General features: G+C 50.9%; 5 protein-coding genes across 5 annotated transcripts; 2 read left to right on the forward strand and 3 right to left on the reverse strand.

Annotated features, from left to right (window-relative positions):
• Nucleotides 1-1,993: 1,993 nt before the first annotated feature.
• Nucleotides 1,994-4,652, reverse strand: CONPUDRAFT_57761 (uncharacterized protein; the record flags this gene model as incomplete). Its single annotated transcript, XM_007770880.1, has 6 exons — nt 1,994-2,409; nt 2,462-2,833; nt 2,885-3,098; nt 3,151-4,089; nt 4,136-4,362; nt 4,412-4,652. The coding sequence occupies 6 exons, from the start codon at nt 4,650-4,652 to the stop codon at nt 1,994-1,996; spliced, it is 2,409 nt and encodes an 802-aa protein (XP_007769070.1).
• Nucleotides 4,653-5,125: 473 nt separating this feature from the next.
• On the reverse strand, nt 5,126-8,032 carry CONPUDRAFT_154836 (uncharacterized protein; the record flags this gene model as incomplete). Its single annotated transcript, XM_007771492.1, has 5 exons — nt 5,126-6,093; nt 6,147-7,236; nt 7,273-7,391; nt 7,443-7,484; nt 7,861-8,032. The coding sequence occupies 5 exons, from the start codon at nt 8,030-8,032 to the stop codon at nt 5,126-5,128; spliced, it is 2,391 nt and encodes a 796-aa protein (XP_007769682.1).
• A 25-nt stretch (nt 8,033-8,057) lies between these two features.
• Nucleotides 8,058-8,653, forward strand: CONPUDRAFT_154837 (uncharacterized protein; the record flags this gene model as incomplete). Its single annotated transcript, XM_007771493.1, has 3 exons — nt 8,058-8,075; nt 8,169-8,514; nt 8,586-8,653. The coding sequence occupies 3 exons, from the start codon at nt 8,058-8,060 to the stop codon at nt 8,651-8,653; spliced, it is 432 nt and encodes a 143-aa protein (XP_007769683.1).
• Nucleotides 8,654-9,529: 876 nt separating this feature from the next.
• On the reverse strand, nt 9,530-11,156 carry CONPUDRAFT_125740 (uncharacterized protein; the record flags this gene model as incomplete). Its single annotated transcript, XM_007771494.1, has 2 exons — nt 9,530-10,226; nt 11,063-11,156. Coding segments are annotated over 2 exons (789 nt in total), but the record flags the coding sequence as incomplete, so codon positions are not given.
• Nucleotides 11,157-11,312: 156 nt separating this feature from the next.
• On the forward strand, nt 11,313-11,976 carry CONPUDRAFT_154839 (uncharacterized protein; the record flags this gene model as incomplete). Its single annotated transcript, XM_007771495.1, has 2 exons — nt 11,313-11,883; nt 11,927-11,976. The coding sequence occupies 2 exons, from the start codon at nt 11,313-11,315 to the stop codon at nt 11,974-11,976; spliced, it is 621 nt and encodes a 206-aa protein (XP_007769685.1).
• Nucleotides 11,977-12,070: the final 94 nt, after the last annotated feature.

Genomic DNA, 12,070 nt, shown 5'->3' on the forward strand with positions numbered 1-12,070 from the left:
CTACTAGGCCCCTAAATCATGGTATTACCAACATTTTCTGGTACTGATCCTTGGCTGTGGAATTAGAGTCAAGGTGATTGTGGAAGTTTCCAGGTGCCAGGGGTCCTGGGCTTTTGTATAATACCATCAATGAGAATAAATGGTAACACAATAATACCAGAAAAGGTAGTACCACAATCAATTCATATATCCAACTAAATACCATCCAGACTGTTTTATCAACCCGTCTACTCTAACCAAAAAGTATTTAGATGACATTGTTTTACCTTGGTATATCTCATGGAATTGTCCAAAAAGGTAGTTCATACTGCAGTATATGTGCTTGGCATTGTTCAACCTCTACACCAGTGAAAATCAAATTTGAGTAGCTTTGATGGAAGTCTTTAGACATTTTTTCCAATACCAGGAGTGCTATATAGCTCTTCAAACATGGAATAAGAGTCCACATTAATGACCATGGAAACAATAGGGAGCTATTGACATGACTGCTATGTTGTTTTACATGGCATTTGGTGGTAAATAACTGCTGATGGAAAGAAAAACATTTGGGTAATATTATGGAAACAACTACAGTCAAATATGTTGTTTTGGACAATACTATGGAAGAGTTCAGTTTCTTATAATATGACCACTGGTATAACCATGACACTATCTGGGGTTGAAAGTGCTACCTGGTGATCAACAAAGAATCTAAAAACCAAAGATCTAGTCCATGGTAGATTCTATTTTAATTGCATACTGCCAGTGGTATAACCAAAGTAGTGTGCAGTTTAGAAAAGATTTTTGGAGAAATACCATTAGTGCACCAGTAATCCAGGAAGAAGGAAAATAGTCCATGGTAGAGTATGCCTTGTTTTGGGGAAACCACTGGTATAACCAACTTTATGTGTGGTACAGAATACACTGTACAGGAAATACCTTATGTATTGGGGAAAGTACAGGAAGCAAAAATATGGTCCATGGTAGAATATGCCCTGTTTTGGGGAAACCACTGGTATAACCAACTTTATGTATGGTATAAAATCCACTTCACAGAAAATACCTACATAATACAGAATAATCCAGAAAGCAAGGATCCAGTCTATGGTAGAACATAGTGTATTTTAGGAAGACCAGTGGTATAACCAATGTGGTGCATGCCTGTAATGTATTCCTGGGGAAATACCATTGGTGCCCAGAATAATTCAGGAAGCACATCTTTAGTCTGTGTTAGAATATTGTTTCCTCCAGCATTGCTCCTGGTAAAACCATGCTGACACATTGTATAAAAATGCTACACTGGAATTACCACTTGTATTTGTGGTGAATATAGATTACCATCTATCACTCAGATATATTCCTGTGATGGTAATTGGAAATCAAACAGTCCAAGAATGTATATTCTCTTATAGTATTTTTGTTGTAGAGTACCTTTAGGTGCTTTCACTGGACTCCACTACAGTGCTGTTGGTTAAAAAACTATAGTATGCTTATGTTTTTTTACTTCTTGAACAACAACAATATTGGCAATAAACCAAGCCAGTGTTATATTATTGGATAAGATGTGTCACATTAAACCATATCTTTTCAAGTAAATCTATCCTGCTTTGAAAACTCAAGGTAAAAATATAAATTACAGTGCTACACCATTGCTATAATCCAAAGTACCCTCACTTCTATCCTCTTCATCATGATATGCATTAGAATAGCCTATTTCCTCTATTTCTGCCATCAGCTCGTCTACATTCATTGTGTCATCAACAATTGAACCTTCTGATCCACTGTCATCAGGATCCGAAGCTGTAACAGGAACAGTGGCTGATGTTGCCATTGTTACACAAGCTGTGTTCAGAGTGGCTTCTGATGGACCCCATGAACAATCCATTGGCCATGCAGGAGTAATGATTGCCACTTCATTTCTCCACACTTGAATGCGAGCAGCAAGCTGAGCCTGTTTCAGCTTTAAATGATAAGAAGTAGCATTATCTACAGAAATGAGAATGGTTAACCAAACTTAATAATAACACACACCTGCAGTTTTTACAGCCTTTTCAAGACCATTCCAAGTAGATCTTGCCCATTCTTGAAGACGGCACCGCTCAATGGATAGTCGCTGAGTTTCTTCTTTGCAGCGATCACGGATGAGGAGGTGGCGAATACCATCACGGACAGAATTATTAGCCAGCCAATCTGGTGGATGTGGCACATCCTCATGCAGGCCAACATCCTCCCATATACCATCATCAACATCAAGGTCAAAAATACCTTCCTTATTGATGTGATGTGGGAGCACAGCATTTTGTGGTGCATTACCTTGATGCTTTATGAGTTCAAGCTCTTGACACAGTGTGTTGTACTTCTGAACAAGTGCAGTGATAGTTGGCTCCCGACGCTTCACAGACTGGCTGGTGTGCTCATTGAGGCGATGCTCTATAAAAACAGTCATTTATCTATGAAGGATGAAAAGATACGAAAAGCCCACCATTGACTGACTGACGATATGCGCGCTCCAATTTTGCCAGTTCAAACTTGCGATGACGAAGCTTGTCACGCAAGCGAGTCTTGACTGCAAGAGCTTTCATCCGGGTGAGTAAGAAGAGACTGCCTTGCAGCTTGCTGAGCTTGCGTCGACCATCAATACCCAGTGCAGATTTCTGGCGTTTACGGGCATCCTCAAGTGATTTAATACGGTTGCGCATATCATCCATATCAAGGTCAGCATCAACCACAAGAATATGAGTTGGATTGGCAAGCCTGTTCTTGCTATGGCGAAGAGTTTCCCTTGACTGTTGTAATGTGTCTTCCAAAGTAATAATTCGAGCAAAGTCCTGGTGAGCCTGACCAGAAGTTTGCCCTAATTATGTGATGGTTAATTACATGGCACAGTCAGAGACATGGAACTCACGAGGAAGTGGCTTGGTTTGAACTTGCACTTGATCGTGCCATTCTGACCTAAGTGTTTTGGCAGGAAGATTAATTGTGACTAGTGCATTACGAGCAGAGGATAGTCGCTTTTGAGTAGCTGTCCAGCGACGTGAGAGCCACAACCCATAGCTGTCCAGAGATCTTTCATCCAGGTAGTTAATCTGAATATCAAGTGTAAAAAGCCTCTGGTGGAACTTTACAGTAATCAGTATGCATACATCAACCAGTGGAGATGGAAAAACTTACACCTGAGACACGAAGCGAAGGGATGAGAAGTTTGAGGGCACTCCAAAGACGTTCACAACCTTCTCCATCTGACAACCCAAAGCCTATGCGTTTACGGGGGTGATAAACAACTTGGCAAGCCCACTGATGACCATATGCATGAAAGACTGATATGCCAAAGATGATGCGGTCAAGAAGACTGGGAAGCAAGTTCCACTTGTGACAACTTCGCTCCAGCTGGCATCCAATGTCATAAAGTATGCCAACACGCATCTCCTTGGGAATATGCTGGAACAACTGGTTGATGAGGGCCAAGGCATAGTGCTGCTTCTCACCAGGAGAAGTCATGTTGACAAGCCAAAGTACCCGATCATGTCGACACATCAAGGTCATGAGGCCAGTATCAGAGAAAAAGCGAGTGCTAGCTTTTTGCCTTCGTTCATCTGCAGCAACAAAGCTCTCCCCACATCCATCAAGGACCGAAGTGGGAATGCGCATACCAGGCTCCACAGAGTCATCCTGGTTTGCACCATGTGGACGACCTTGCTGTCTTTTGCACTTTGCATCAACAGCTGCCTCAACAGCTGCAACAGTTGTCTCATCAATGAAGACAGAGTGAGTGGGATTGGGTGGGTCATGGGTGTTGGACTCATGATGCGCATTAGACCGTTTTTGAGTAAAACAGGCATCTATGCACACAATGCAATCAGGACTAAAAAAAGTTAGCAGTTGAAAAAAAAAAGTAATGATAGAGGCATACAGGTCTGCAGCTCCTCTGCCAGCACGCCAGTCATCACCACCAAAGCAGAGTGGACAACGTTCTTGAAGATAGAGGCTGGGCTGATCAGGCACTGAGCTCTGACATTGGCCATCAACAAGATTGTTCAGGTGCTCTTGTGAAAGACGCTCTAGCACACGATACCAGTGGTAGCTGCGCTGAAACCTGCGGCGTAATCGATCCTATATTCTATTAGTAAAGATTATCATGGCAACAACAGAGGCTCACCTTCATTGGAAGTTTATAGCCCATACCATGCAAGTATGCTTCCAGAGTGTCTGTCCATGCTGAGACATTGGGGGCAGTGCGCAATGCAAGCATTTCAATGAACCGAAGAACACGGAGATCAACAGCAAGGGTAGGAGAGGAAGGGGCACATGGGAAAAGACCAGCTCTAAGCAAGCGCTGAGCAGCACCAACACATGGGCATGTATCCACTTCAATCACTTTGAGGGCTACAAGGGTCAGCCTTCATAATAACACATAGCAGCAACAATAGCTTACCATCAAAAAAGACACAAGTGATGGTAAGTGTGCATCCCACACAATTACGAGTGCATCGACGTGCCGACTTCAGCTGACCCAAGTTGGAGGGAGTGCGGAGGTTTTCTGTATCATGAAGGTGGCGACGATAAGGTTCAATAAGTGATGGCAAGAGAGTAGTCCATGCATGCCACTGGTTGGCACGCTTTGTATGACCAGACACATAAGTGCGGCGACGTGGTGAGCCTACAGACACAACCATTGTGTTGGAAGGCTGTGGTAGTGATGGCTCAATATCATTGTAACCATCATTGTTATTGAAATCATGGTGCACAGATGGGGGGCAAGGTATTGTACTTGCAGAAGTAGTAGACAGAGTTGCGGGGACCGATGGTTGAGAAGTGGTGGCCTCAGGTGCTGTTGAGACAGAGTTCAAAGGATATCTGCGCCTCCCTATGATTGAGCTAAGTCATGCAACATTTACATACATCACACTCAACCAACCTCCTAAAGCTACATAGTCTGCAGTGTCATCTTCATCCTTCTTTGAACGCTTGCGCTTTAGAACCTCAGGCATCAACTAAGACAGAATGATAAGCATCATCCATGTTATCATTGCAACAGAAACAAAGCAAAATGAAATCTAACTATAGTGTCCGTGCGAATCGTGTACATGCAACAAAACTCGAAGAAAAGATTTAAGTAAAATGTCAGCTCCGATACCAATGCCTACCCCTAACCCTCCATTGATCCATCAACAGCTTCCGGGAAACAGTGCGGCAGCACTGGTGGACGACCAAACTGGTCGAAGAATGCTTGGGCATAGATCTTGGTGAGCACGATGCGCAAGCGAAACAGATGCGAGCGGCCCCGGTCAGTCAAACCGCCAATGGGTAAGTGACTGTCCTTCACATAGACATTGAGGCTGTCAGGTGACCCCGGCCAGGCCCGAACAATGTCACGGATGGCATTGACAACGGCAGGGACATTGTCCGGAGTCCCACCGAAGGAGCACAGCTCCGATGAAGGCCATGTGTCGGGGCATGCCCCAAAATGAGAGGGGAGGGCAAGAGCGAGAACCCCACGACGTGCGGCAGCCGTCTCATGAGTCCACAACGTAGGCTTGACGAGCTGATCGACAGCAACAAACTCAGCAGCGAAGCTGAGATTGAAGAGGTCCCACAGAAGCCGTCGCATGAGCACAGGCTCGGGCTTCTGCATCTGCTCGCGGGTGATCGCCGTGCCACGAACAATGATGGAGGGGGCTTGACGATTGGCTCGAGCAGCGAGAAGGACGGGCTGGAGGAACCGAAGCATGCGGGCCTTGTCCCGCTCGCTACCAGAGCCGTTGTTGTCGGGGGTGCAGTCCCAGATGGCGCCGTTGAGGAAGTCCCGCCAGTTCTGCCCCTTAGGCGGGAGCTCGGGAGGGCTGGTGCGGACATAGTTGATCCATGGCTCGCGGATCGCTAGCCAGTTCTCGACATAACGGGCGAGGCGAGAGAAGTCGGTCACCCCACAGAATAGGGCAGGCTCGGGGAAAAAATAGCCGCCGTTCATGGCGACGTTGCGAACGCGGGAGGGGGACTTGTCGACTTCTTTCAACGCGACCCTCCAAGCATTGAATCCGGCAGGCCAGAACTCGTGAGTCAGCTCGGCCCACTTGTCGCGCTGCTCCTTCTTGGGACCAGTGGAGGGGCGGGTATCTGAGATAATTATTAGAACAAAAGTAGTTGATTTTAAATGAGATTAGACTTACAGGGTGTCGAGCGCTTGGATTTCGAAGGCTTTGGACGAGATGGTCCGGTCGAGGGCCCGGCCTCGGAGTTCAAGAACCTAACTGATGATGCTCCTCGCTTGAGGAGGTCCTGGAGACCCGGACCGAGGTCATTGGTAGATATGCCGTGAATCTTGAACGACTCCGGGTCTTCATGGCTGTGACCGTAGCCGAAGCGGGCAGCGACGATGCGAAGGAGGGAGGGGGGGCCAGTATGTAGAACGGGGTACCGCATGTCGACACCGTTCTCGTGGTAGTCTTCGATGACAACGCGAGGGCGGTCGACGTTGACGAGAGAGATGGAGTTAGAGCTATCGGACCACTGGGTGCGGGAACGTGGGATCCAGACGGGAATACCGGCAGCGTAGAGGTCCTCGGCGTCGAAGGGCTCTGTCGAGAAGCAGCCCATGTACATGGGCGAGGCACGAACGATACCATCCTCCTTCTTGAGGCCTTCGACCTTGGTCCAATCGCGGGAGTAGAACCCGTTCTTCACGCGGAGCCACCACTCCGTGAACGCCCAGATGTCCATAACCCCGCGCTGAAAGTCTGCGACGTCGAGGATGATGGAGCGGAGGCTGGAGGGGAAACGGCGGAAACGGTCGAGAACGTCTTGGAGGCGACGGATGGCACGCCGCAGCCACGAACGATTGTTCTCCCCGGCGCTCGTGGAGCAGAAGTTGGTCTCGCGGGTGCGGGCAGTCGTCATCAGAGCTTGCATACGCGAAAAGCCGGCGTCGTCGAGCAAACCTGTGGTATGAGTGGTGGCGTCCTTCCAGACGACATCCGTGTCGGCGGGGGTCCACCAGCAGAAGCTCATGATGGGGTCGGCTTCGAAATAGGAACGACGGGGATAGAGTGCGACCCAAGGCATGGAGGGTTGAAAGAGCGTCGGCCACTGGAAGGGATCTGTGGGGCCAAGGCGTCCGTCCTTCCGGGCGCGAAGTTCTTGCGAGGTGTTACGATATTCACAGACGAAGGACGAGTTGGGGGACGAAATGAGCCAGTCGGACCCATCGACACCCAAGGCGAGAGCATCGTAGGCGTTCCAGTCGTCTGTGCATATATTAGGCTAGACAATAACGAAGTGAAATCAAGTTTGACGTACCGTGATCTGGCCGTCGATGCGCCTTCCAACAACGAGGATCGAACACAGCGGGGTCGCTGTATAGCGGACCTCTGAGACGTTGGTCGGCTTGCTGAAGTTGTTCTTTGGTACGGTGTGACCTATGAACAAATGAGCGATGTGAGTGAATTAGGATCAAATAGAATACTTACATGGCAAAGGAGCGAGGAATGCAACCGGAGGACCTGCAATGACTTGACGCAGACTTGAGCGACTCGGTCTTGACGGGCGGGAGCGGGCGAAGCGAGAAAGAAGTAAAGTAAAGAGTATAGTAAAAATGTATCGAAAGGTAAAGGTCGCTCTGGCCATAGCGTAGCCGGCACCGCGACGACAACGCCCAAAGACCCTACTGACCGCGCATGTCGCCCAGAAGGTCCCAGACGCGTATACGAGGCTCGCATACGCAGGTTCAACAGCGTGCGTCAGCGCGACGGCAGGGGGTGGGGTCGCCGACGTTCGGCCAGGCTACTAGACGCCGAGTCTAGGCCATGACGGCGTCGCGTAGACGTCCGTCTGCGGTGGCGCAAAGCCTGCCCGCGGGAGCTGAGAGAGGTGGGGGGGGGGACGTACCAGGTATGTCTTGAGGAGAGCGGCGGCGACGAATGGGGCGCGAGTGGTGGTGGCAGCGGCGGATGAGAGAGACGAGGGGGATGGATGCGAGAGAGAAGGGGGGAGACGTCGACGAGGGATGGAGGGGAACGGCGACGCGACGAGCAAAGGCAAGGCGCACAAGGCGCGTCATCCAGCTTTTCGATCTCCGACTAAAAATGTGGCGCGCAAGATCTGTAAGTTCAAAGTCAGCGTACAGCCACTTACCATTTATAGTGGTTCCGGACAACTCCTCCGAGCGCCTCCAACCCTGAGCTTGGTAATTCCAGCGGAATTACCAAATTCAAGCTCCACTCCAATCGCCTTCACTCGAGCCGTCGCCCATCCCTCCCTTCCTTCGTTTTCCCTCCCCCCTCCTCCTCCTCGTCTCGCGTCCCTTCCCCCCTTCTCCCCCCTCCTCCTCTCCCATCCGATCCCCGCCCGCTGCGCCCGATCCCCGCCCAACGCCGTTTGCCACCGACGTTCGCCACCGCCGCCACCTCCACAAGCGCCGCCATCGGCCCTCAAGTGCCACCATCGGCCCTCAAGAGCCCACCCACCCCCACCTCCTGCCCCTTACCCCGTTGTTCACCAAGCCGGAGATGACGCGCAGCGGAGGATGGTCGGGGGAAGAACGTAAGGTAAGCACCCCCCTCTCCTCGCCCCTACATCCGGCTCATGCCCTCCCCCCCATCCGAGCGCTTCAGGCTCACCACCCCCGCGGGCAGGCTACGCGCCACCGCATGATGGCGTCTTCGCGACGCCGTCGTCCTAGACTTGGCGTCTAGCGACACCGTATGCACGACGAGGCTGCGTATATGTTACTTGCCACCAGCGAAGCCCTCGCTATGATACTGTTAGCGTCGAGCGTGCTCCGCGAACACGTTGAGCCCGGGTGGATACAGTGTCGGCATGACCTCTATACAACGCGTCGTCGTCGTACGGGTTGCTATATGGACAGGGGCAGTGTTGCCAATCGGTCGTGTCTTCAGGATTTGGAATGCCTTTGCGCAAGGCCCTCGGCGACGTCCTCAATCTATCCATGTACCACTCAGTCAAGAATCTCCTGCCGAAGGAGGGGCTCCTGCTCGCCCTTGCTTGTAAGTTTTATACGATTTTTATTCACGGAGAGCGCGACTGATATTTCGGCCCAATTCAGGACCATGGCCTCATCTAGCTACATAACATACCCCTCGGTGATCATCAGCCACCTCCCCGGTCTACCGCATTCTCCTTAGGCGACTCCGAACAGTGCCACTAGCCGGACCCTGTCTCCAACGTCGGCTATCTCTTCGTAGGAACAAGATCTAGCTCACCACCGACGTAAGTTTCCTCATGACTTTCACGGACGACACAGCTGATATTCCACCCTAGTTTAGGACCATGGTTTTTGCATTCCAGCCCTAGAACATATCTCGCATGCTGTCAAGAATCTCCCCCCAAACGAGTGGCTCCAGCCCGCCATCAATGTAAGTCCTATCTGATGTCTTTCGCGGAGGACGCAACTGATATTTCGGCCCAATTCAGGACCCTAGCCTTCGCATCCCAGGCCGAGTCTGTGCGCGACAACCGGAGAATGCGCTGTCGGGGACGACAGTTGCTCCGAGAACCGTCTTGAATCGGAGCAAGGATCTGGGGCAGCTCACTCTCGATGAACTTCAGGAAGTCCTCCATGATGTCCATAACCTTCGTCATCTGGAAGAAGATGAGGACTCTGTGACCTGTATGGAAGAACTTGGGAAGAACGCGAGAGAGTAGTTCGAGTTTGCCAGACGACCGAATAAGTTTGTCGTCGATCATGCCAGAGGGGTTGACCTTATCCTCGACGCTCTCGAACAGGAAGGGGTGCTGACAGATCTTCCGGAGCTGCATGAGCTCGTTACTGAGACCCTTGACTCCGCCGGATTTCCCCTTGGACTCGTTACCATCAGCAATCATCTTGAACTTCTTCATTTGCCTGTAGAGTTGGCTCTGCAGGCCACTCATGCGGATCTTGATCACCTTCTCCACCTTATCGGGCAGCTCACTCTCGACGTCTTTCTTGAGACGACGAAGCAGGAAGGGGCGAAGGACTTTGTGCAGACGGCGAATGATGAGAAGGGCTTCTTCTTCGTTCAGCTCGATTTTGTCCCCTGTCCCAGAGTTGGCGAAGGGTGTGTTGAACCACTCGTCGAATGACTTGACAGAGTTGAAAATCTTGGGTAAGACGAAACTCAACAGTGACCACAGCTCGGGAAGGTTATTTTGTAGTGGAGTGCCGGTGAGAATAAGACGATAACGGGAGTGATAGTACTGTGTGAGGGTCTGAGACAATTTGCTCTGTGTGTTCTTCATGCGATGACCCTCATCTACATACCATTAGCGGAGGAATCCATTAAAAATGCTGTAGACGTACCAGCGATCTGGGATCCAGACGGGGATACCGGCAGCGTAGAGGTCCTCGGCGTCGAAGGGCTCTGTCGAGAAGCAGCCCATGTACATGGGCGAGGCACGAACGATACCATCTTCCTTTTTGAGGCCTTTGATCTTGGTCCAGTCGCGGCCCGCCGGGCGGAGGAACGACAAAGTACGTCTGGCCAGGTGAGCCATAAGGGAGATATATCGTGCTCGAGTTCCCATCGTAGGAAGACTGCGCATATCCTGCTGGCGTCGAGTTGCCTCTTGCAGGCGGGCCTCCTCTCGGGAGTAGAACCCGTTCTTCAGTGGACAAGGGAACGATGACAAGGTAGGGGCCGCACTGCCCCTCCTCTCCTCTCTTTCGCATCCATCCTCTCCCTGATCGTTATTATGGGCTGGATCTCGACGGCGACGCGGCTAACTCTGTACATGCATATCTATCAGACGAATTAACTTTATAACCCGTTGCTTCATACCGCAGGGCCGCACTGCCTCTTCACCTCGATGGAGGTCACGAGTGCAATGGTCTGGATGGTTTTACCGGGGCCCTCACCAGGGACAGCTATGCGTCCAGCAGGACAGGGGGTTGGGTGGCCGACGACGAAGTTCAGCAGGAACCAAAGCTCGGGGAGGTTGTTTTGCAGTGGGGTACCAGTGAGGATGAGACGATAGCGTGAATGATAGTACTGTGTAAGGGTCTGAGACAGCTTGCTCTGCGTATTCTTCATGCGGTGGCCCTCATCTACATCCCATTAGCAGAAGCATCCGCTAGAAACACTGTACATACCAATGATCATGTGGACCCATTTCATCTTGCTGAGAATGGGACGATCCTTGATAATGTACTCATATGTCGTCAGGAGGACTTGAAATTGGCCCATGCGGAGGTCGCCCTGTCGGCCATTTCGGGGGTCCGGATATGCCAGCAACAACAGTTTAGTTGTGTCATGAGGAAGTGCCCGCCGCCGCGTAGGGCCGCCCTTGTACGAGATCATGTTGACATCCGGGGCCTACTCGGGGAGTCCAGGAGGACTGCCATGGTGGAGGAGCTTGTCGACTATGGCGGAACAGGGGGCTGGGTGATCGATGATGGTGATGATATGCCGATGGATTGGGGCAGTATGGTGGTAGGGAGGCGGGATGTGAAGATTGCTCCTGAATTGGGCCGAAATATCAGTCGCGTCCTCCGCAAGAGAAAAACCATATGGGACTCACATAGGGCCTCATCTTATCTTGCTGAGAATGGGACGATCCTTGATAATGTACTCATATGTCGTCAGGAGGTCTTGAAATTGGCCCATGCGGAGGTCGCCCTGTCGGCCATTTCGGGGGTCCGGATATGCCAGCAACAACAGTCTAGTTGTGTCATGAGGAAGTGCCCGCCACCGTGTAGGGCCGCCCTTGTACGAGATCATGTTGACATCCGGGGCCTACTCGGGGAGTCCAGGAGGACTGCCATGGTGGAGGAGCTTGTCAACTATGGCGGAACAGGGGGCTGGGTGATCGATGATGGTGATGATATGCCGATGGATTGGGGCAGTATGGTGGTAGGGAGGCGGGATGTGAAGATTGCTCCTGAATTGGGCCGGAATATCAGTCGCATCCTCCGTAAGAGAAAAACCATATGGGACTCACATTGATGGCAAGCTAGAGCCTCTCCTATGGGAGCTTCTTGACGATCGCGGGACATGGGCGAACTAGGTATACTCCCGAGGGTCCTGGAGGTAGATGTTCTGGCGCGCATGGTATGTAATTATTTTCGAAAAGGGATTGGTCTCTGACCCTGTTTCGCTAT

Source organism: Coniophora puteana (genome assembly GCF_000271625.1).
Source record: "Coniophora puteana RWD-64-598 SS2 unplaced genomic scaffold CONPUscaffold_7, whole genome shotgun sequence".
Classification (NCBI taxonomy): Eukaryota; Fungi; Basidiomycota; class Agaricomycetes; order Boletales; family Coniophoraceae; genus Coniophora; species Coniophora puteana.